General features: G+C 57.1%; 1 protein-coding gene across 1 annotated transcript; it reads right to left on the bottom strand.

Moving 5' to 3' along the window:
- Window positions 1-1,035: 1,035 nt before the first annotated feature.
- CDX1 (caudal type homeobox 1) lies at window positions 1,036-13,516 on the bottom strand. The gene is made up of 3 exons (XM_009485501.2): window positions 13,090-13,516; window positions 1,469-1,614; window positions 1,036-1,242 (listed from the first exon to the last, which is right to left on the bottom strand). The coding sequence occupies exons 1-3, from the start codon at window positions 13,514-13,516 to the stop codon at window positions 1,036-1,038; spliced, it is 780 nt and encodes a 259-aa protein (XP_009483776.2).
- Window positions 13,517-24,821: the final 11,305 nt, after the last annotated feature.

Here is a 24,821-nt window from a genome sequence, read left to right as displayed (position 1 = left end):
TTGTTCTCCTCCCCTTCCCCACTGGAAAGTGGTCTCAGGGCTTAGCAGGATGGTCCATTTCCAGTGCGCCCAGCTCCTCTCCTCTCCTCTCCTCTCCTCTCCTCTCCTCTCCTCTCCTCTCCTCTCCTCTCCTCTCCTCTCCTCTCCTCTCCTCTCCTCTCCTCTCCTCTCCTCTCCTCTCCTCTCCTCTCCTCTCCTCTCCTCTCCTCTCCTCTCCTCTCCTCTCCTCTCCCTGTGCTTCAGGTGGAGGATGGCTGCAGCACTGCAGCGCTGCCTTGCCATGGCACAGACAGGGGCACCGGGGCTGCCGGACACGTCTCCGTGTGGCTCCTTGTGGCTGCAGGGGCAGAGCTGGGGGTGCAGGAGTGGGTGCTGCCAGGGTGGCTGGGGGATATGGGTGGGGATGTGCAGGAATTCTCGCCAAGAGCATGCTCCAGCTCTCCATTGCTGTGGTTTGAAGGAGTCCCACCCAACGGTCCCACGGCCGAGGGTCCTGCCTGACTCCTGCAGTCCAACTTGCTCTGCCTTTGGCACCCCCCTACCCAGCACAGCAGATCCAGGAGACCAGCTCAGCACAAATTTGTTTTGCCCTGAGTCCAGCCAGGTCTTTTTTCTAGTACAGTCTTATTCAAACTGCCCCAAAAGCATCAGGCAGCTGGATCACCAGGAGGACCGAAGGAAGTGTCCTACCAGCTCCACCTGAAGCATGGTAGGAAAGCCATCCTCCACCACCACCCCCTTCCTTCTGCTGCCATTAGGACCTTGCTTTGGGCTACAAATACCAGAGACCAGACTGGTGCATGTTTCCTACAGGAGAGCAATACTACCTAACCTATGGTTTTTACATAGGAGAGAGCCCACCAGCCCCTTGGGAAGGTCCCAGTGCCACCTCGCCCAGCCTCGCTGGCTGCCCCGTTGGTTCAGCTGGGGACCATCGTGTCTTTGGGAAGGGGCTGTCACTCTTCAGAGCACACGGACCGGCTGGGCTCTGCTGCATAGTGCTTATGTCTTGGTGTCTATAGCTGGTGAAGGAGGTTAAGGCATGAATTCCTCCTTGATCATCAGCGGAGACGAGGAGACGAGGTTCGGGGCGCTGCTGCTGCAGAGGCCTCCGATGGGTCCTGGCGTGCCAACGGCCGGTGGGGTCGGCGTGGTGGTGCTGGTGGGCTGGCTTTGCTGCTGCATCTTCTTTTTATTCACCTTCCTCTCCTTTGCCCTCCGATTTTGAAACCAGATTTTCACCTGCAGAAAGACAAAGATGGCAATGCAGAGATGGAGACAGGTGCAGCCAAGGATGACAACCCTCGGGGTCCCCCTGGGGCAGGGGGAGCATCCTGGAGTTTGGAAGAGATGGCAGAGATGCAGAGCAAGGTGGGACCACCACTGCCTGCTTGGGCTGCAGCCCTCCCCCTCCCCAGCCCCATCTCCACCCAGGATGTGGGTTTTCCTGGGACACCGCAGCACTGACCTGCCGTTCGGTGAGCCCGAGGGCAGCAGCCAGCTCGGCCTTGCGGCGGATGGTGATGTAGCGGCTGTAGTGAAACTCCTTCTCCAGCTCCAGGCGCTGGTGGTCCGTGTACACCACCCGGTACTTGTCTTTTGTCCTGGTCTTGCCTGGCAGAGAGAACAGAACCGGGGTGAGCTGAGAGGGGACAGAAGGGAGGGGTAGGAGCATCACCAAGGACATGGAGGAACTCCATAGCCACCCGTGGAGAGCTCAGGAGACACATGGCAATGCCCTGGGGATCAGTGGAAAAGAGAGTTGTGAGTGTCCTACTGGATTTAATGCCCATCCTGGGAAGCACCAGGCTGTTTCTGCATGTTGGAAAGCACCTGGGCATTGGGGAAATTGCTTGCTGGAAAGAGCAGGAAGGATTCAGAGGCATCTCAAGAAGATGAACTGTAAATCCCGCATGCCATGACACACCGTCCCCAAGAGGAGTAGAGCTGAAAGCCCTGCGGTGGGCTGAGGACAAGCTGCCTGCAAAAATACAGCCTGGGAGGGCTGAGGGAAGCCCAGCTCTTTGCCAGGAAGCTCAAACCCAAGGTGCCATCACTTAAAGGCACACCAATCAGGACAGGGGAAAGAGGGAAAACCAAGGGATAACACCATTTCTCTGCCACCAGGAGGGTTATTTTCCTCCTCCCGATATCAAGCTCAGACAGAGGGCAGCAGCTTGTTTGTTTGGTGCAATCTTTAAAGATGAACTCAAGAAAGCCTACGTGGTGCACAAGCACTCCCAGTGACTGGACCCATGGGCCAGCTGTGTTTGACCAAAGCCAGCCCAAATCTTGCCTTGGGGCCCCCCAGCTATGGACAGAGCTTGGGGCCATCGAGCCCCACATCTTCACTGTGCACAAGGCAACATCTGCCACTTTCTAACAGAAAAATACAGTCAAAAATAGCCCAGCTGCCTTCCCCATTAGCTCCTTCATGCACACATGCAGGGCAAGCAGCAGAGCAAGAGACAATGGTTTGAACTCTGCCTGGGCCAGGGGCCGCAGGGGCCACAGGTGGCCCTTCGAGGAAGGGTGCCCATGCCCAGCAGTTTGCTGACAAGTCCCTGGTGCTTTCCTCTGCAGAAGAGCCCATGGGCAGGGAATAAACACAGCTGTGAATATTTGCTTCTCCACCCGAAATAACAAAATCCTGCTCTAGGGTGTCTGGAGGGACAGAGCTGTGCTTTCAGCTGAGCAGCCACTGCCCTTTCAACTGGGAACCCAGCCATTTGTTTGCCTGGAAGACACGTTTTCCCATCTTCTGAAGTTCTGCTGCTGAGAGCAGTGCTGCCATGGGAAGGGGCAGGAGCAAACCCAGAAAAGCTCCATGGATTTCCCCGGGGCTGCCCTGGGTGTACCAGTGTGGACAAGATACTGCCCATCACTGCTTCAGATGTGCAGGGAGGGATTTCTAGTGACCCAGCAACCCATATAACCTCGCTTGCAGCCTGCTTCCCCCAGGAAAGGGGATCTTTGTGTGCCTGCCATCCTGCTCATCCATTCCCCCTAACGAGTCCTTGGCACATTTGTCAGTTTGGGCCAAATCTGATCAACATCTAGACAACTCAGCAATATTACTAACTTATGACCATCCTACTGGAAGCAGGAGTTTGGATGGTGCAGAGCAAAACTGTGCTTCAGAGACTCCAGAGTGGACTCAACCTTAATCAGACATCAGAGAATCCCCACACAGCAAAACCCCAACCCCCAGGCTGCAAATCTGTTTCTCAACCAACTCAATTTTATTTTTAAGGGTGTCTCTCACCTGCTTTTCCATTGCAAGGAGACAGGGACTTTCCTAAGCCACCTCTGATGCTGAACGGTAAATGTAAAAGAGCATCTGAGCCAGGACAACCCACAGCCACGGTACGCTGTGAGTGGGAGAGGGGCTCCGCTGGGGCCATTTCCCTCACAGCATCCCATGGGATGCCAAAAAGCATATGTTTTTTTACTAAACAAGCAAAATCCAGCAAAGGTCCAGCTCCTGCTGTTGGCCACCAAGTAAACCACGTGTGGAAGTGCATGAGTGTGTGTGCACCTCTGGGTGCATGCGGAAGCCAGGGTGGGCACAGAAGGCATCTCACCCTGCTGGGACTTGACCCCAGCGCTCCCAGACACAAAAGCAGCAGCCCTGCAATTCAAGTTAGCACCCAATTTCCATGACTATGTGACTCTCGGTGTCCTCCTGCCATTGCTCCTGGAAGAAGGTGCTGGCACAGGCTCAGCACAACATGAACAGGATGATGCCAGGGGCTGAACAGGATGGCCGAGGGTCCCAGCACAGTCCCCCAAGCAACATGAAAGGGAGGAGGGTAGGAGCATGGCAGGGCTGCAACACGGCCATGAGTAGAAACCAAATTTCCCAGCACCAGGGCTGGGCTTTAGCCACTAACTTGTATTTGAGGGATGTGATGAATTCAGTCACTGCTTTAGAGAGCGAGGAGCCCAGTTCATCCCAGGGCTGTTTGAAAGCAAACACCTAATCCCTCCTCACCACCGCCGAGAGCAAACCTGCCTCTGGCCACACAGGGTGACTCTGCAGGTAAAAACAGGGTGAAAAAGGTAATTTGATTGAGGAAGATGTGTATGGAGATGTCTGCAGACATGTGGCTGAAATGCAGTGATTTAGTGCAAGAGGGGTCTACAGCAGCATTTCTGGGAATTTGTCTCCTCTTTGGCACATATTGGCCATGGCAGCTCGAAACAAAACCAACAGCGGCACAGCGCAGGGCTGGAGCGATGCCGGGGGCACCTGGCCCACGTGGGACCCCACACTCTCCCCTCGCTCTCGCACGGGACCCCTGCCCTTCCCATGGGGTCGCTGCCTCCTCTTGCCGCCCCGCAGGTGAAGGGTTTGTCAGCATGAGAAGGACTTCTGCATCCCAGCCCAGGAGGGACCTCTGCTGAATTTGCAAACACAGCGATTCCCAGGGAGTTACAGAATAAACCAGAGGCGCCGGCAGAGATTTATGCGAGGTTTAGCAGCTCCGTGAGAAGCCGGGTTCCCTCTGTCTGCTCCAGGCTCAGGGACTCCTACAAGTATTTCTCTTTCTCATATAAATTTAACTTTTTTTTTTTCATTTGAAAGCAAAAGCTTTCTGAAGAGATAATGACTTAAAAATGATCTTATTTGCAATATTGCTATTTGAATACCATTGCTTGGAGAAAAAACAGCTGGAAAGAAATGGAATTGACAGATAAAGTGAAAAGAAAATTGAAGAATAAAGAAATAAGGCGGTTTGTGAATACCACGTATGCCATGAATTTCAGCAGGAATTATTATTTCCTGCTGCAGCTGTAAATAGATCCATCACAGCTTGTTCTTTGTTATTCCCTCTTCACCGTTCAGCCCTGATGAAGCCTCTGCTTTGCCTCAGGTCTGGCAGATACCCGGCCGTGCCGGCGAGCCGTCACCGTGTGAGCTGGGCACCAGTCTCTTGCTGCCCAATATCAGGTAGCAAAGACTCAAAGCAGAGGGCTCACAACCAAGCCAGAGATGGGAAGTTATTCATCTCAACTAATTGCTGGTTTCGGTGATGTTTGCTGAATTCAGGACTGTACTGTGGGTGATTCACGAGGAAAAGAAAAGAACTTGCAAGAAATACTATTGACAATGAATAATTCAACTACCTTGAATATGAATGCTGGGTTACACTTAACTCTCTCCTGGAGACTTTTTATGGCTCTGTGAAAGGAAAGAGGAAATTTGGGATGAGCCAGCCTGGCTTCTTATGGGGAGCCCTCATACCTACAGGCAAACCCCAGCGCTGCAGTGGAGAGCACGACCAAGCAGAGGGCTGGAGCTGCTCCTGCATTTCCAGAGAAGCCCATCGGAGGTGGTCTGGGCTGTCCCACAGCACCGGGATAGCCTGGAGCTGCTGCTGCTGCACTGGGAGGGAGCGCAGATGGGGTGCATGGGGTGCAAAGGGGATGCTGGTGATGCCTCCTAGCACAGCTGCTAGCTCCTTACAGCCCCACTATGCATTTAAAATCTCTCCTTCTTGTCCCCAAAAGACCAGGCAAAGGAATTGCTTGGGCAGCCAAATGGAGCCGTTCATGGGGCCAGTGGGAAGGGTTTCAGCTTTGGGATCAAGGCAGGGCCAATGGCTGCATGGGGAGAGGGTATCGTTACCCACTGTTAACGTATAACCCTAACAGCACTCACCTGAGCCGTGATTAGATAAGGGAATAGCTTTAATGTGCTGTGCAAACCCCAAAGGACACGCTCCTGAATGTGCACACACATGCACTCGCACACACGTCGGGGGACGGTGTCCCGACCCCCAGCCCGGATCCATTCCCCATGGAAGCCCTGCCCTGGGGATGGGGATGCTGGAGCTCCTGCCCTGGACCAGGGCTGCTGGGGAAGCAGGGACAGGGGAAGGGAAAATCAAAACAGATCCCTGTGCCCACCATCCCAGGCTTTGCATCCTCATGGCCACGGCAGAGGCTGCCAGGGAGGTGGTAATTCACCCTCTCTGGCCCTGGCCTGCCCAAAGGATGGCAGAAAGAAACGGTCCCCCAAACACCCTAACAGATAGGCTATGGGGTGATCGGGTATTTTGAGGCTGGTGTTGAGCAGCTTTAGGAAGTGCTGGGAAGGAGCTGGTTCAAATCAGAGAGGAAAGAGACTGTGGGGTGGCAGTGGCACCCTGGGAGGAGGCACAAAGTAGTGAAGGAGCAAGAGCTGGCATACATTTTTTGGAGCTTGTCTTTTCCCCAGTCCCACAGAGCGATGAACCCAGCCTGATGTGCCCAGGACAGCTAATAGGGGATCAGGCCAACTCCAAAAGGAGCATCCCTATCCACGGGACACAGCCCTCCCAGCCACAGCAGGAGCAGCATGGCTGCCAGCAGCGAGGAGCGTAAACCTGCGTGCTTTTCTAAAGGTCTCTATTTCACAGGTCAAAGCAGCTCGAAATTGCAGCAGCTGCAAACCCTGGCTCCGTGGGAAGCTGCTATGCAGCCATCAGGGCTCCGATCAGGGCAGCCGGGGTACTGCAGCCCTGACCCGCTCGCCAGAGCTGCCGAGATGAGAGCCCAACCGCAGTGCCGGCTGTCCCCTTGGCCGCAGAGGTCCCCGAGGCCTGGGGATGCGGGCATGTTGCATGCTGCTTTTGCACAGGAGGTGCTGGCATGGGGGATGGCGGCATTGCTGCCAGGCTGGCCGGCCCCGCAGCTGCTCGGCAGCTCTGCACGCCCTGATGCATGGCAGGTCCTTGCATGGCTGGCAGGAAAAGCCTGAGCAATGTGCTCCTGGAGCAGCCCTGCATGGTCTCACCTTCCTGGTGATGCTCTGGCCATGCAGCAGCTCCATCTGTACAGCCTCATCTGCCTGTCTAACTGTACAGGGTGCGTTTCCACACCATCTGATAGCACTACAATATTTTACTGCTGAAAAACATCAAGTGTGAACATCCCATCACGAGAGAGCACCGGGGAAAAAACTTGCCCGCACTGGAGTGCAGCAAGATGGGGTGCGAGGCGGTCCCCCCCGGGTGGGTGCTTTCTCTCCATGATAAAGCTGGTTCATTCTGAATGAGCAGTATCTACTTGCAAAGAGGATAAAATCCTCATGTCCCAGAAGAATTGGTGCTCTCTCAGGGTTTGCCATTCCTCCCCAGGGAAAGCATCAAGGAAAACTTCCCCCCACCCCCGGCATAGCTTAGGCAATGTTACAGATGGAGAAACTGAGGCACAGAAGCAGTTTCAAACCAGAATGGAGTCCCAGGGTGAGCGCTGTGGACTCTGATCACTGGTGGGACTCCCCAGACAGCTTAACCCCCAGTCCTGCAGCAACATGGGCGGAAATCCTCCCCCCGCTGCAAAGAGGGGGGTAGCCGTCAGAGCAATGCCCTATGACAGATACCCCAGGGCTGGGAGAGGGCTGGGGTAAGCTCCTAACACTCAGGATCCTCCAGGCCGGGTGTAGTCACCCCCGTCTAGCAGCCAGATGTGCTCCAGCTGCCTCTGTGTGGAGGGGTCGATGCTCCCTCTGCCGAGCAGAGGCGACGGTAGCGGTGATGCTGATGCTCAGGACAGACAGCCCAGCTCATTTCACCGTCCCTAAACCTCAGGAGAGACCTTATTGCTCTCTACAACTACCTGAAAGGAGGTGGTACTGAGGTGGAAGTCAGTCTCTTCTCCCAAGTAACAAGTGATAGGACAAGAAGAAATGGCCTCAAGTTGTGCCAGGGGAGGTTTATGTTGGATATTAGGAAAAATTTCTTTACTGAAAGGGTTGTCAAGCATTGGAGCAGGCTGCCCAGGGAAGTGGTTGAGTCCCCATCCCTGGAGGTATTTAAAAGACGTGTAGATGTGGCGCTTAGGGACATGGTGGACTTGGCAGTTCTAGGTTGGACTTGAGGATCTTAAAGGTCTTTTCCAACCTAAACAATTCTGTGATTTATGATTCTGAAACCGCACCACTTGTCCTGATGGCTTTCTAGTCTCTTGCACACAGAGGATTGAGCTCTACGCTTCCAAAAAAACCCCACAGCTCTGCTATAAGTGAGTGTGTGTGGCTGGGGGTTGCTTGCCTGGAGGTTATGGGACTGGCAGAACCAGGAGGCAGAGACTGGGGCTTGGTGCACGGCAGACACGCAAGACACCCCAGCTGCTGGGAAGGGGCAGAAACACCTGGGCAAAGAGCTGGATTCAGAGAGCACAGACCGGTGCACAGGAGCACAGGCTGGCCCCGGCTGGGCTCCGCACTGCCAGCACAGCAGGACGGGGCCAGATCTGCACCCACACCCACACATGTGGGCGAAGGCACCCCTGCTGCAAACATCATCTTTCTCCCAGGAGGTGCACACCCCAAGGGGATGAAGAGTAGGTTGCTGGTGGTTGCAGTGAGCTGGTGGTTCCCCATCACAACCCCACCTTCTCGGACACGGAACAACACGACAGCAGATGCTTCAACCCCGGGGGCAGCAGCCTGAGGCTGGGCGTTGGGGCAAGCATTTCCCAGCCCTGCAGTGATTCAACCCTTTATTCTGGCAACTGGCGGATTCCTTCGGTTGCTCCCATGGTTTTACGAGCACTGAGCTGAGTGCCGCCAGCCAGGCTCCTATGCCAGGTCAAAGACTGCACCAGTGTGGGAGGGCGAGGAGTGCTGGGGCGTCAGGCAGGCTGGCAAGCGCGTGTGGGCTGGAAAGAGCCCATTTCAGAGCATCGCCTTCACACCAGCCCCACAGCACAGAGCCCAGATCCAGCTCACCCGTACCAGCCACCTGGCTGAATTTGGCCCAGCAAGGCGGTGGTGGTGCCGGCTGGACACTGGGACTCATCTCCCCCTTTGCAGCCCCATAGGACTCAGCTCATCCTTACCGTGGGGCAGTGTGGGGGAAGGATCCAGCCCCTTATCCGGGCAATCGCAAAGCTAACACCACTGGAGTGGGCGTCCTTGAAGGGTCCCTTGTAGGAAACATCTGCCATTGGCCAGAGGTTTAAAGTGTCCCTTTGCTAATCCTGGGGTATTAGCCAGCCAAGCCCATCACGTAGGTACCGCCAGTGCTCCAGGGAAGCCCTTTTTGCTCAACGAAAGTCAATTCTAGGAAAGTTTGAAAGGCCTGTACCTTGGCCAGCAGGCTAAGCAGTCAACAAAACCCAGCTGGGGCCAGGAGCAGGTTGTGGGTTAATAATTCAAGGGTAGAAGACCGATGGGGCCTGATGCACGCACACACCGAGTGACCCAGGGAAGCAAAGGGTCTCACGGGGAGCGACCATGTCCTAAAGAGGGGTCCCCCATGCAGGGACTGACGAGGGAAACGCACCGTCCTCCAGCCACCACCATCTCCCCAAAGCGTACTATGCACAGCACGAACCCTGCCTGTCCGGGGGAAATGTTTCTGTCTCATTACTGGGGTTTTTACTCTTCCCTCCAGCTTTCATGGACCTCACTAGGGCAACAAATAGAGCTGGAAAACTGAGACGGAAATAGTGAAAACTGAGACAGAAAACTGCACACCCAGCAAATCACCGCTTGCCCATGCTCAGAGAGATTTGCTCTCCATCACCCCAAGACCTGCCCAGGCACCATGGGCACTGATGCCACGTGAAGCCCCGAGCACATTCGCCTCCCCAAGGGATGCCCCAATTGCACTTTCACTTGCAATATTTAGCACTGTGGCCCCGGCTTGATTAGTGACCTAAAAGCCAGACCAGAGGCAGTATCTGAGGATTTGCATAACTAACGAGCAGAGGGTGAATTTCAAAGTTCAGCCAGCCGCCGTTTCCAGCCGCCTTCCTGAGCTTTTTATAGAGCCGGGGTGCAATTCACAGGGAAGTTTGCACATAATTGCGAATAAGGAGGAAGCATGAGACTCTGACACGCTGCTCGTGAAGATTTTATGAGCAGAAAAAGAGGTGACATAGGAGAGAGAAATGAGGCCTGGGGACATCTTCCAGCTTGGTTCCCTTTACCTCCCGATTTCCAGCGACCAGCCCTCTGGCGTCGCAATCCCTTCTGCTGCAGGGTTATCTTGGCTCAGCCAGGTGAAGCACGCACGCATTTAGCAACAGGTATCTAAAAATCATCCCCCTGTAAAGCCTGACTCTGCAATGAGTCACTGGGAGATTTCTCACTGATTTTTCTCTGGATCGCATTTGCAGAAGCCCCCAGCACGCTCATATTCCCTGCGCAACATTTTCTCTTACCACCCCACAGCTCTTTCCCAAAAGCTTTCAAGCTGCAGCCAAGAGCTGTTTATACAAGGCAAGACAGAGAGGGAACCTTAATTTACAACCCTCTGAAGTATTATGATTTATAGCATTCAGCGATGAAACTGTTGATATTTATAGCAAAGAAGTCTGTGTATTCATTTCCTATTCCCAGTGCAGTGAGATGGGTAGTTAATCAATCCAAGTCCAGTTTATTGATTTCAATAAAACAATTCATCTAAGAATTTTACCCTTATCTATATCAACCCATCTCTGCCCTGCTCTCTTTCAAGCTTAATGGAGAAAGGCTCTTTTTTTTTTTTTTTTTTTAATTTAAAGAGCAGCCCTGGAAAACACGGGCTGCATCCCACCATCTCCCAGCACATGGTTCCACCACAGCTGAATCCTGCAGCCGCTTGGCACCAGCAGTGTTGGGCTTGGACCCAGCAGAGACACAAGGACAGGTCCTTAATCTGCAAGTGCCTTAAAAAGGGACTTTGCTGGTCATCCGACCCAGGGAAGCACCACAAGAAAGGGTCTTTCACCCCAGCACCCATCCCCACATCGCTGGGGCTGGGCTGGGGCAGCTCCTCCTCTGCGTGCAAGGGGAACAAGGCTGATTTATTTCTCCCTTTGTATGTATTTAATCTAAGAGATACAAACTAAGCAACTAATGATATTTTTCCAGAATTCAATCAACTCAATTGTCATCTAACTCAATCAGAGGCACTTTCAAGCCCCTGTTTTATCTCGGCCCCACTGCTGGGTGTAAAACTGTGCCCTTGATCCAGAGGAGAGGTCTACTGATGTCTTTCTCCTCTCATTAATTTTCCTTCCCGCCTCTCTCCTCAGAAGAAACCGAGACATTTGGACCTACAAAACCTGCAGAAGTGGTGGGGTCCCAGCTGCATGTCGGGGCTGCAGGATCACACCCCACTTCCACCCCAGGGCAGAGGGAAGCCCTCAGCCCCAGCACACCTGTGGGTCTCCATCACTGGGTATGGGGGGAGGCATTTTCCCTAAATAGGTATATTTAGTGCTTAAAATGGGCCTGGAAATACCAGCCTGCCTCTCCCCTCCTCTTTCCAGACTGGGGCTGTTTTTTCCATTTGCTGGGATATTCTCCCTGCTCCATCACAGCCACTGGTCCCGCTGGAACAGCCCCATTGCTGTCCCCACCACACAGATTGGGTGAACACGAGGAGCTGTTTTCCATGCTGGAAGACTCTAGGCACCTCTGCATGAGCCCCTTGCACAAGGGTCCCTACATGGCTTGGCCAGCCCCAGGCAGGGACAGTGGGGAGCCAGAAACAAGCCTAAAATTGGAGACAATTTGCAAACAGGGAGCCCTGGCCCCGATGCCAGGGATATGGGGCAACCAAAAAGCAAACTCGCCCCCGAGAGGTGCACAGACCACTCCTGTAGTGAGTTTGGCCCCAGCAGTGCTCTGCAGAGCTCATGGCCAGCCCAGGAGAGGGAGAGGGGTGGCAGGTCCGGGCAAGCCCGGCGGGCAGAGGGTTCCGCTGCAGGCAGGATGGGTCTGGGCTGGGCTGGCAGCGAAGGTCGCAGCCTGGAGGGGAAGATGAAAGGGCGCAGGCAGGGCAGGACAAAGGGCCCCGCACCTCACCTCGCTGCCAAAGGAGCTGGCCACCATCTCCATGACAAAGCGAAGCCCTTGGCAATTTGGGCTGGCCCCAAGGGGGGATCTGCCCACCGCCTTTGAAGTGGGCAGCAGGGCCCCCTCCGCGGGCTGGGGGCTGGGGTCACCCAGACTCTTCCTCCCTACCCCCCTGCCCCCAGGTCAGGAGTTCAGCGGGGACAGGACCCCGGGGACAGGGGGACAGGACCCTGGGGACACCACGGCCGCTCGGTGCCCAGGCTGGCGGCAGGCACAGGCGTGGCGAAACCCGCTCACGCGGCGTACGGCAGCCACACGCTGTGCGCGCACACACACGGCGTGCTGCACCTGGAGCACCCACATGCACCCTCCACGTAGCACCCTCCACCCAAACGCACCGTACTTTGCACACGCGCCACATGTACACACACACCCCGCACCTTGCACATGCACCTTGCACACGCTGCACATGCACACGCACACCCCCCCGCTCCTTGCACACGCAGCACACATGCACAAACACACTGCACCTTGCACATGCACCGCACACGGCACTGTCCTTGACACACAGCACCTTGCACGCACACATTGAGCATGTAGCATCCCCTGTACACACTCACTGATGTTGTCTACACAGCAAGCCCCGTGCACACATACTGCTTGTGGCACCTTGCACACACACACAGAGCCTATAGAACCTCACGCGCACTGAATACACCTTACATACATACACACAGCACATGGAGCACCTTCCCTCCTCATATATACGTGGCACCTTCCCTGTACACGTATACACACACACAGCATAAGGCACCCTGCACGCACACATGCATACCCTCCATACACGGCTCTCACTCAGCGGCACGTCGCCTCACAGCCGCAGCTCTGCACGCTCACTCTTGCACACACGAGACGCCCTGTCCAACACCCCCTCGGGCTGGCAGGGCCCTGGGATCCCGGGGGTGTCTGGCTCTGCCCATCCTACCCGCTGGCGGCAGGCGAGGGCAGGGGTGCAGGGGCAGACACCAGCCGGGAAAAAGGATTTTCCAACCATATAATCCTGGCTGCCCGTAACATGGAAGGACAGTACCCTCCCTGCCCATCCTCGGCCTGTGCCACCTCAGCAGTGGGGTCCCCCTGCTCTTTGGGGACCAGGCGCCATGCCGAGGGCAGGCTGAGTGTGCTGTCTCTCCCGGCAGTGCCCATGCAGGGAGAGCCATGGAGCTGGATCTGGCCCCGCAGGGCTTCAAGCCTAGGGATCCTCTGCACGGAGGAAGGCGCAGGGGTACAGAGCCGGGGGGTTTCCTTACCGCTGCTGCTGGTGCTGGGAATGCTGCGCCTCATCCACTCATATGGGGTGCGTCTCTGGGCATTAGGGGAGAGCTGGGGGACCGAGCCGCTGATGGGCGGAGGCAGGAGTCCAGAGCCCGGGGGCTGGATGGGGTTAAAATCTGGGGGGCTGAATCCAAACTGCCCCGGGCTGGCAGTGGAAGGTGCAGCGGCGGTCCCGTAGGAATGCCAGTCCTCCTTGGCAGGGGTGTAGGGTGAGCCCCAGGCGGCCGCCGGCTGCCCGTGGTGCGGGTCGTTGTTAATCCCAGGCACATGGTGGTAGCTGGCGAAGTCCGAGTACTGGGGCGGCCCCGGCACGTAATTCTGGGGGTTGAGGTTGAGGCTGGGATGCCGGACGGGGCTAGGATACATGTTGGTGTCCTTATCCAAAAGATAACCTACATACATGTTCCCTGGCCGGCTCCGCGCACATGCTGCACCGCTGTGCCGCTGGCTGCGGGCCGGGTTTGGTTTGGCAGGGAGGCGGCCGCCCCTCCTTCGCCGCCGCTCACCTGGGCGCCTTGGGGAGCTGTGTCCCGGGGCCAGGCACCTCCCTGCCCACAGGCTTTTATTGGGCCCAACCTCTCGCAGCATTTGCATTGAAAGGCAGGTTTGCATTTCAAAGTGCAGGAACCCCAGCGGGCGAGGGGGGTGAATTCAAACCTCCCACCCCAGCTGCAGGGGGGCCGAGGTGGTGGGTGACCCTGGGGAGCACCAAGGACCCCGCGTCCCCTCTTCTGTCACCACCCCACAGCTGTCCCCATGCCACCAGCCGTGGTCCCTTTGTAGCAGCCGGCTTTGGGGACACTAAGGCATCGCGGGTGTCACCCACGAGGATGTCCCAAGGGAGCCCACCCCGTCCCTGAAGCCATCTGTACCCCAGAAGCAGGGTGCCTTGGTGTGAGCCCTCATATTAAAGCCCAGGTGAAGGCAGGGGACAAGCTGGGCTGTGCCTGCCACCAGCCCTCTCCCCACATTGGGGGACACCAAACCCTCATTCTGGGGTGGTGCTTTCCCACGGCCGGTGGCAGCATCCCCCTGATTCGGAAATGGGGGGCTGGTGGGAAGGGAAGGCTCTGGGTCCCCCTGCACTTACTCCATCTCAGGGCAAACCCACTCCACCAACCCCGATAGCAAAGCTCAGCTCGGCCCGGGAGAGCAGGATGGACGGACAGACAGAGCCAGCTGTGTGCAGGGGGAATGCCCCCAGCATGGACCCAACAGGGAGTCCCTGGGCTCCAACATGGCTCCAAGGGGCTCCCAGCCCTGTGGCAAGAGGTGTTTCTCATCTGCTTGCTTTCTTAAAGAAGCAAGAAGATCCCCACATGTTTTCTGATAGAGAAACTCAAGCAGAAATGGGACGCCCGCAAAGCCGTGTCTGCCTGCAAGGTGGGATGTGGGAGATCACCCGCTCGTCACCCGTCAGGCCAGGCACGCCTCTGCTCCCAAGGGGACCAGCTCTGTGTCATCCAGGCCAGAACCCCCCATCATCTGCAGCCGGGAGCCTCCTCCCCACCAACATTGCCCTCCCTGCCAGTGTCACGCTCCGGCTGCGCTGGCCACCACAGCACGGTCACAGGCTTTTTCTCTTCAAACCAAAGCACAGCCCCGCAGAGGCTCCAGGAGGGTGTTTTGTCATCTCCCCAAGGCCACCTCTGCCCTTTTCTCTGCACCAGCCCCTTCCCCTGCTGGAAACATGAGCAGGGTGAGGAGTCCTCACCCTCCCGGGACAGACACAGCCTGGAATTTGACAATAAGAAACAGGGCAGGGGGGAAGGCAGGGCAAAAAGAGATTTAGAATGAAATTGAGAGGAGGGGATAAAAGAAGAGACTTTCAGAGCTTTTTCCCGATACGAACCTGGGAAGTGTTTCCAGTGTGGAATTGCCTCCCAGATTTGTGGGGTTAAAAGAAAAATGGCAACAAAACCGGCAAAGCCTCTCTGACTCAAGGAGCCCAGTGGATTTGATGCATGGCCATTTCTTGCTTTGCCCCCCTGCAGCCGGTGGCAGATATCCCCAGCATTAGCTGGTGGGTTGGGGACAGCACCCGGCCACCCGTGCTCCCTGGGGCCCTGCTCGCTCCCACGCCAGCCCTTCCTCCGCATGGCATCCCAAGCTCTCTTGTGTTTGTGGAGGGATCGGCACGTCCCCAAGCCCCTGCAGCACTGCTGTCACCTGTTTGCTCACAGTGGACTTTGTGAGAGCTTTCTGTACCCACCTCGCAGCCCTCGCAGCCGCAGCCAGGCCAGGCTGCTGCCGTTCCCACCCTGCAATCAAGCACAGTGCGCTGGAGCCATGATGGGGCAGCACCCCCAACCCTGGAGCTGTGGACCCGCAGCGGCTCTGCGTCAGCCCTGGGCGCCTCATCCCATTGCTCCAGCCCCGATTCCAGCTGAAACTGGGTGAAAATATTACATGGATGTCCCTGTGTCACATCCACTCCCTGCAAGGAGGTAGGAGCCAGGATGAGATCAAAGGGGGAACGGTAAGAGGTAAGGGATCTGGTCTGCAGAAAGGGAGCAGAGTAAAACCGCAGCAATGGGCAATCACCCACAGATCTGGCATTGCCCAGGCTCTGCCTCCTGAGACCTGGCGAGGTACTGCAAGAGGTGAGCAGTTTGCGGCATCCTCCCTGTGCCCCGCAGCGTCCCTGGCCCCTCGCCCAGCCTTGTCCAGGCTCCCTCCCTCGTGACAAAGGTGATCGTCATGACCACCCCAGACAGTGACGATCTCAGCTCACGCTGCAGCGCAGATTGACTGATGCACCATATAACCCCATCTATTCTGTTTTTCTCCCAAGGTCTCAGCACAGCCATGGCTTTGTTTAAACAAGAGAGCCAAGGCCGCCTTCCTCCTCCTCCTCCTGCCAGCAAAGAGACACTTGCTCAGGGAGTGGGACAAAAAGAAGAAAATCTCCCCTGAGTGGATGGTGGGAGGTACGGAGGGATGCAGGTGGCTGCTGGGTCCCACCCCAGGGGCTGCTGCGTTTCAGGGACGGGGGAAGCTGGTGTTATTCCTGCTGCTGGCTGTTTCCCATGGGCAGTGACAGGCAGCCCAGGACCCCCTTTCTCTTTTCCCAGCCCATGGAGCCAAGGCCAAGGGCTCAGGCAGCTGCCGGGGACTGGGGGTCCAGGGGTCTGGGGGCAGCACCCCACACCTGCATCCTCCCCACAGCAGGTGAGGGGTTCGGTGGGGTGCAGCTTCGCCAGGTGCCTGCTAACAGCCATGCTGCAAACTCCCTCGGCACACAGCGAAGGGGGCAGGGGAAGACAATTGGGCCATAAAGATCCACTGATGATAACTTCCCTCTTTTCCTTTTCTTTGGCCTATTTATTGCTGGTGAAGGTTATGGTTGGCAAAGTTCATGCTGAGGAAGAGCCAGGCAAGGAGCCCTCCATGGGCTCCCCTCCATGGGCTCCCCTCCATGGGCTCTCCAAGGAGCATCCCAGCTGCTAGACTGGGGCTGAAGGGTGCTGCTGGGGACCCTCGGTGCCCCAGGATGCCACCCGCACCGGGGTCCCATGGGTGAGCAGGTCAGGGGCTGCCAGAGCCCCCGGGGATCTCCAGCTGGATAAGAGGAGGTGGCAGCACCCTCTCCATCCACCTCAGAGACCCCCAGCGCCAAACCCAGCCTGGGGAATTCCTGCTAGTCCTCCAGACCTGAGATTCCTGGTGGAAACCAGGTGGATGCAGCGGAGAGGGAGAGTGGCCAGGGTTCCCCCCCGACGCTCCCTGGGGCTTGGTGCTGCTATCCGTGATCGAGTGATGCCATCTCCTGGAAGCAGGAGGGCTGGGGAAGGGAGGGCCGAGAGGTCCCCAGGGCCAAGCTGCAAGCAGCTATCACAGATGGAGCAGGTTTGCAGGGGAGACTACCCCACCACCTCCTCCTCCCATGGAGGAGGCACTCACCCCAGGAAACCAAGCCCTGCCTTGTCCCCCAGCTTGCTCTGAACCCCCACCATGGTTTCAGCAGGACAGAGAGATGCCCGCAGAGGGTTGAGTAGGTGCCTCCCCTCACCCCCCTTAGCCTCCTGCCCACCACATCCCCAGCAGCCCCATGAGCCCATGGCCTCCCCACTCCCCCCAGCCCCTGTTGCTCCCAAAGTCAAACCTGTGGCCTCAGACCAGCACACCCCAGCCCAGCCAGCACCTTCCTCCCATTCTCCAGCTTCTCCTGCCACCCTCCTGCAGCAGGAAAGGGAAAGCAGAGTATGTCTCCTATGCATCATTCCTGCTGTACACCTTTGGAGCAGCATCCCAGAGAGCAAGGGAGGGATGGGGTAAGCACAGCTGCCCCACCAAATGCCCCAAGAGCATCCCCTCCTCTCTGGCAAGAGAGATATCAGTGCAACCCTCTTGCAGAGGACAACCCTCTGCCCCAGCTCCATCAGCCCCACTGCAGACTCCCGCATGCCCTTTGGCTTTTCCCAGCTGACTGTACTGTATCTCTGCTAGCACTTGAGTCCCCATGCTGAGGTGGGCTCTGCAGAGCTGGTCCCTAGAGAAATGGGTGCTGGACCGGGATAGCCCAAATCTGCCATACAGCCCTCCTCTCCCCTCACCAGGGCTCGGTGTCATCTTCGGGATCTGGATCAGCTTTCCTGGCAAAATGCAAATGCCACAAATCTTGGGGCTATCCTCAAGAGGGCATTGGGGACAGGGACACACGCTGATATCTCTCATTGCTTTCTAGCGCACGTGGGGCCCCTGCTGTCACTGGGTTGGTGATGCGATTCCCCCTGCACCAGCACAGAGCTGGGTGCTCACCGTGCAGTCGATGGGTGCTGAGCACGGCTTGCCCACCCAGCCTGCGATGGGAGATGTGGGGTCCCAAAGGTGGCTGAGGCCTGTCAGGGAGCATTCTGGCTGTGCTTTGCTCCTTTGCCGCATTTCAGGCACTGCGTAAGCAGGGGGTTAATGATTCCCACATTAAGTGGCTGCAGATGTGTGGGAAAGTCTGGGGCGACCGGACGGCATCGCTATTAGTATTCACCCAGGAGCCTGCCGCTGCCTCCCGTGGCTCGCGGAGCACATTTAATACCAAGGCTCATCGTGGGGGTTAGGAAGAGTGCGTGGGACGGGGGCGGAAAGGCCCCAAGACAGGGAGAAGCAACAGGCTAGCATCCTCCGCCACTGGCTAGTGCCTCCTCCAAGTACCTGAACCCGGGGGATGTAGGGGATGGGCCAGCATCTGTAGGGACACGGCACCGTATGGCGTACGGTTCAGTGCTGCCTCCTGACACCACTGTCGCCCTGTGGTGTCTGTGACCAGTTTTCACAGTGCTGCAGGATCCCAGCCTGGGATTCTCCCCGGCGCATTGTGCTCACCCATATGGTCACTCTAGAAGGAGCCCAATGCTTTCTGCCTCCTCGGGCACTGCTGTCACCCACCACCACCCTGGCAAAGCAGGACCATGCACAGGGTAGTGGTTCCTCCAGAGACCAGGGCAGAGCTCTGGAAAGGGCTGGATGAAGCCCCTGTGCAGCTCTCCCCAGTGCCCAAGAGCTGGATCCAGCCAGCAGCAAGTGCTGGCAGCTGCCGTGCCAGATGGGTTGCCCAGATGTGGTGCTGCGCTCCCCGGCACCCGCCGCTCCTCTCCTGTGGTCTGTGGCTCAACACCACATCAGAGCGATGCTGAAATTCCTGGAGTTGATATAGGCTCAGAGGAACCAAAGCCAGGGACGAATCTGGCCCTCGTTAAACCTTCGGAGAAGCAGGAAAAGCTGACATCTGCTTCTTCTTTCCTACCTGCCTCTCTCCTGCTGGCACATGGGACCTGTCGCTGACTCCAGCACAGCTGTTTCATAGAATCACAGAACCATAGAATGCTTTGGGTTGGAAGGGACCTTTAGAGGTCATCCAGCCCAACCCCCTGCAGTGAGCAGGGACAGCTTTAACCAGATCAGGGTGCTCACAGCCCCGTCCAACCTGACCCGGAATGTTTCTAGGGATGGGGCCTCCACTACCTCTCTGGGCAACCTGTTCCAGTGCCTCATGACCCTCATTGTAAAAAATTTCTTTCTTATGTCCAGTCTAAATCTATTCTTCTTTAGCTTAAATCCATTATTCCTTGTCCTGTCACAACAGGCCTTGCTGCAAAGATTGTCCCCATCCTTCCTATAGGTCCCCTATAGTCTCCACCATCGTGTTGGGTCACCTGGCTCTGGTGTCTCTTCTCCACGTCAGATGCAGGATATGGGTTTTTCTCGTGGTCCCAGCTCTGCCTGGGATGGGGCAGGAGGTCAGAGAGCTGCTTTGATCCAGGTGATGCCAGAGCAGTCCAAATACCCTGGAGTGTCCCTATCTCAGTGGCTGCTGTCCCCACCACAGATGCTGCACTACATGACCCCAAGCCCCCGCTAGCACTTAACGATGCTTATTGAGGCTGGAAATCTCAGCCGAGAGCGGCTCTGGCAGCCCGCACTGCAGCTGTCCCAGCCTCGGGGGAATCACTAAGTCCTGCAAGCGCCACGAACGGGCGTGCTGGCACCAAAAATAGAGGTGAACAATGAAGTGGAGATGAGGCAGAGGTAGCTGAACTGCTCTCCTCCGCCCACACGCTCGCAGAAGTGAGTCCCTCCGGCTTCAGTGCTTCCTCCGAGCTGGCCTTTCCCAGGAGCTGCTGTAACCCCGACGTGCTGTTCCTAAATAAAGTGCGTGGCCCTGGATGCTCCCCGGGGACATAGAGCGTGGGCTGCCGTGTGCTTGCTGGGATGCTGTGGGGTCTCTGGGGCTCTTCCATAATCCCAAAACAATGAACCCTGGCCTTTGCAGACTTCTCCTGGGAGATGGTTTTGTTTGCCCAGGTTGTCCCTGCTCCCAGCCCGGGAGCGGGCATTGGGGTCATCCGTTTGCAGGGGGAAGAGGGAGGAATATGTTCCATCTTGGGATCAGGATGCTCTGCCCTCGAGCATGGTCCGTGCTAGCTTTTCCACCCCCTGCTCACCCCAGGTAGCCCATCCCTGGTGAGAGGAGCCCGGCAGGATTGTACCAGCGGGTCTCTCCCTCTCCTGCTGTGTTGGGAGCAGCGATGCTGTCCTTGGAGCGGGGGATGTTGCCGGGAAATAGTTCTGCTGAGCTATTCCCAGCAGCCCACGTGTCCCTACTCAGGGACCCATCAGACACGTCTTTATCCTTTGGGAAGAGTATTGGGAAGAACCATGTGCGCAGCACGTCCCCTCTGCTGCCTGCCCCCCATATGAGCCGCTCTCATGCTCGCTGTCTCCTCTTCTGCACGACAGACCGTCTCGGCTCTGGGGGGTTGCTAGGGCCCCCCAACACGTGGCGGCCGCCACGTCTGGGTCGGGGAATCTGGCCAGCCCGGAGCAGGGGAGCAGTGGGGTCTCGCCCAGCCATCACCGCTTCTCCCCCCACACAGCCCGGCGTAAGAGCCCCTCCAGCTCCCGGGGGGCTGCCTCTTTAGTGGTGGACTTGGTAGCGTTAGGTTAATGGTTGGACTGGATGATCTTAAAGGTCTTTTCCAACCTAAACGATTCTAGGATTCTATGGTTCCAGCACCCTTCTTTTCCCTGGCCTTGCTCTCCTGCCCAGGCTCAGCCAGGCTCACATCTCCCCTGCCCTGCCCACAGCTGTACCTGCCAGGCACGGAGCTGGCACGTCAGCCCTGTGCAAAGTGCCGCCGCTCATTGCCTGCCGATAACCGGGGGTACTGCAGCCCGGCTCTCCTCGCCCTCCGCGGATGCACAGAATAAAGATTTGGGTTTTTGTCGGTGCAAAGAAAACACCAAGATAACGGGTGATAAGTGGCAATCTCTTGGGCTCGCCCAGCTGGGGAATCATTAGCAGTGCCTATTGTGCAGGCGTTCGTTAGCGAGGCAGGAGGGGATGAGTCTGCCTTGCAAACAAGCCAGCAACACAGATTTCAGTGGTGTTGTCCTTATGGGAAGGGCTTTTTCATTCTTGGAAAGGAAAGAAAAGGAAAGATAGGAAGGTATCCTTTGAGGGGAGTCTCCTTTCTCAGGATATCCAGTGCATTTTTGCAGTTTTTCTTGTTTGGATCAGACAAAAGCACATCCCCAGGATGGAAATGGTGGCAAGAAATGATGGGTCAAAAGACAGTTTTGATCCAAAGACCTTCTGCACCTTGCTACGGTGCCGAAAAAATTGCAAAAAGATCTCCTTTTAGACAAATGATAATGTGTTGCCTATGGAGAGGTTCTCAGAAACTTTATTTGAACTCATCAAAGTGTGGGGATAATTTAAGCAGGTTCATCAGCTGAATTCCACCCCCCCCAGGGCAAGAGGGGTGCAGGACATGGGAGATGATGGCATGGCCAAGGTGGAAACTCCTACTGCCTTTCCCAGCTCCATGCCCCTCGGCAGCCCAAACGGCCCCGAGTCCCCACCAAACCCACCCTCTGCTGCAGCATCCCAGTTGCACAAGACCTTTTATTCCCCTTTTCAAAAAAAAAAAAGGACTGGAAGGGTGCGTTGGCAGTCCCCGAGCGGCTGCGGCAGGCCGGGGGTCAGCGGGGCGGGAGGCGCAGTGCCGGCACGGCATGGCCCGGGGAGGCGTCCGGGGGGAATACGCGGAGTCGGTTCAGTACAGGCCTTCTTTAATAAAAACATGAGTCAGCTGCTGGCGTGGGCAGCAGATTTTCTAAACATCCCCTCATATCCTGAGAAAGGGAAAAAAAAAAAAAAGAAAACGGGGGGGGGGGGGGGGCTTGAGGAAAAAAAAAAAAAAAGAAAAGAAAAAGAAAACAGGGAAAAAGGCCAGAATTGAAAGCAGACACAGGGAGAGAGCAGCTCCTTCCCTCCAGTTTAAGGAGGCGAGAGCCCGGCTGGTCCGGGCTCCTTTTGTTTTCTGTTAGCCGGGCCCTCACCGCTCCCCCTCATCGTCAGCCTGCAGCAAAACTCCCCTCTCCTTGCAGCCACTTTGGCTTCTCCTCCTTTTTTAATTTTTTTTCCCTCCATCGCACTCCTCTGCCGGGCTTGAATCGCAAGTTTTGCTCTGCAAAGGGTCCCTGCAGAGGGTGGAGGGAGGAAGTCAGAGGGACTCCGCTCCTCATTGGCGAGGCAGCCTCCCCCCTTCTCCTCCTCCCGAGGTCTCTTTTATTTATACACGCACACACACACGCGTGCACATCCCTCGGCCCGGGGCTTTGCTCCACGCTGGGGCCCGAGGCGGCCAGACCCCCTCCCAGGTGGGCTGGGGGCTGCCCAGGGTGCTGCTGAGATGCACTAGAGGAACAGAACGACGGCTTGGCTGCAGCCCAGCCCTGGCACAGCCTTGCCTCTCCTTTTGATTTTATTTTATTTTTTTTTTTCCCCTCCTCCCCTCCATTTCTTCCCTCTCTTTCTCCTTTAAGTGGAAAAGCCTTGCCAGCTGGGGAAGGCGGGGAGGGCAGGGAGAGCCTCGGCAGGCAGCAGATAAAGAGTGCGGAGGAGGAGGAGGAAGGAATTTCGGGGCGGCCAGCGCCCGTGGGACGTGCGACACAGGCACTTGCCCGGTGGGACCCTACCCAAGGTAAGCCCTCGCATCACCCACCCGGGTGCCGGCTCACCCTCCCGCTCTGCTCCGGCCCTCCGGCTGGGAAACCTCGCGCTGGAGGTGGTACGGACCCCATGGACCCTCTCCCTGAGCCAGCCCAGTTGCTCTAGAAGGGGCTTTGCTCCCCTGCAAGGGACTGGCACCCCCAAAACACCCTGCCAAGCCCTGGGGAGGTGGTGTTTGGCGGAGAGTGGCCGAGCTCTGCAGCATCCCGTAGGAAAAGCTGTCCCATCAGCTCTTGCCAGGTCTTGGGCTGGGACGGCTGCAGGGAGCCAAGGGGATGCTATGGCCATAGGGCAGGAGGGGGGGACCTGGCTGCAGCAGGAGCGGGACCCAGGGGATCTCTGCTTCTCCCTGGGGAGCTCTCGGTCCCTTCCTGGGTCGGAGGTTTACCCTGGCTCTCCCAGCCCGGTGGCTGTGGGAGGGCTGGGGTGTGCGTGGGGAAAGGGCTACTCGCGGTCCCCAGCAAGACATCTTTTAGAGGCGTGAGTGTGCCCCACTGCAGAGCAGCGTCACCGCAGCGTTAGACCATCCCAACACATCCACGGTCATCCCTAAATGCAGGGTGCTCCTAGGACTGCACCGCTTCGGTCTGTGCCCTTGGTGGGACTCCTGTCCCCGTGGCCCAGGCCAAGGTGGAGAGGGATTTCTGCAAGCCCTGCTCAGGGCCTGCGCCCTGGCGTGCTGGGTACTGGTGGGGAGAGAGCCTGGTAAAATCCTTCTAGGTGTGGATGTGGGCAACCGCTCTGCTGTCCCACAGGAGCTGAGGGCTTCCAACAGGCTGGAGCTGGTCTGGAGTGAAGCTGTGTGGACTCGGGCAGCCCCGACAGCCTGGGGACAGGGGGGTTGCGTGATCTGCGGGGCTTTGGTGCTCACGCTGGGACCATTGTGGGCTCAGCATCCAGCTCCTGCGTTCACCTGCCAACAGGGAGACTTTCAAAGCAGGACTTGTGGTGGAAAGGGATGCTGTGCTGCTTCATTCTTACCCCGGAGCACCTGGGGCTTCTGCTAAAGTGGTGGGCAAATAGCTAAAAGTAGTCGGTTTGGTGTGTAAACCCTGTTTGCAGGCACTTGGTAGTCCCAAATCTTTTCAGAGGGTCTCCCATCGACGACAAGGACCAGCAATGTTGAGCCCCAGTGCTCCCCAGGGGCCATTGAGGGGTTGGCTGAAGGGTCATTGCCCCCTCAACACCCTGCAGGACAAGGTGCCTGTGCACCCCATGCTCTCGGGAAAGGGACACATTTCGTTCAGGCAGCTGGAGCCAGTGGCAAAGATGTGGCTCTGCCTGGCAGAGGGCACATGCCGGGCTGGCTCGGAGAGGGTACTGCCAGGTAGCCACCCCGGTTGGCAGCCAGCCCTGGGCATGGTCTGACATGAGGCTTGAAGTCACTCCTTGACACTGATGTCACCCAGGTGCGGGTCTGTTGTGGCCCCAATGGCAGTCTCCAACCCAAGGCAGTGTCCTTGGGTCCAGGAAACACCCCTGAGTCAGTTGGCGCGTCAAGAAGGGTCAGTGTTTTGGAGAAGCATCAAGTCACAGCGACCCATTTGCAGCACACAAAGGGCTTTTCCCTCTCCCTAAAACCAGCTGTCCCTTCCTCCAGCTCAACAGCATGGAGGGTCCTCGCTGAAGGAGCAGGCGGAGGGACTGCAGCCACCCAATTACCTGCCCTCGGCTCATCTTCTGCATCCCCTCACAGGGATGGGGGTTCAGGGTGCCTGTGGCCTGAACGGGGAACGCGGTCTGAACACAAGCAGAGCCAGCTGTAATGCTGCAGTCAGGGAGAAGTTGGCCATGGCTTGTTGTCCAAAGTCCTGGGAATTTCTAATGGGGTCCTGCAGGGCTCTGGCCTGGGCTTGGTCCTCTGCAATCTCTACATGAACTGCCTGGGTGATGGATGAGCGCACACACTAAACTCTGGGCTGGCACCAAGCTGGGTGGGCAGCTGGTGTGCAGGCAGATTGGGGTGCAGGAGGATCCCAAGGGCTCTGGGAGGAGTCCGGCATCAACCAGAAAACAGCAAGCTGTGACAGCATGCTGCCATTAGGAAGGAAATATTAAATGGCTGTACGTGATCTTGGGAGCTAACAGCCCAGGCAACTTGTACAGTGGGAGAGGATCTGGGGGCTGTAGTGGACACAAACCAGATTGCAGTGTGGTGTGGGGAAACCCACAGCTCTTCCCGTGGGATGTGCT

Source organism: Pelecanus crispus, chromosome 8 (genome assembly GCF_030463565.1).
Source record: "Pelecanus crispus isolate bPelCri1 chromosome 8, bPelCri1.pri, whole genome shotgun sequence".
NCBI classification, from domain to species: Eukaryota; Metazoa; Chordata; class Aves; order Pelecaniformes; family Pelecanidae; genus Pelecanus; species Pelecanus crispus.
This window is presented reverse-complemented; position numbering and strand designations above follow the sequence as displayed.

Excerpts from the sequence above, each read along its gene's own strand:
- CDX1 (XM_009485501.2), bottom strand. The coding sequence starts at position 13,516 with ATGTATGTAGGTTATCTTTTGGATAAGGACACCAACATGTATCCTAGC. Across the intron at positions 1,615-13,089 it reads TCCCAGCACCAGCAGCAGCG|GCAAGACCAGGACAAAAGAC; the intron begins GTAAGGAAACCC and ends TCTCTCTGCCAG. Across the intron at positions 1,243-1,468 it reads TCGGGCTCACCGAACGGCAG|GTGAAAATCTGGTTTCAAAA; the intron begins GTCAGTGCTGCG and ends GTCTTTCTGCAG.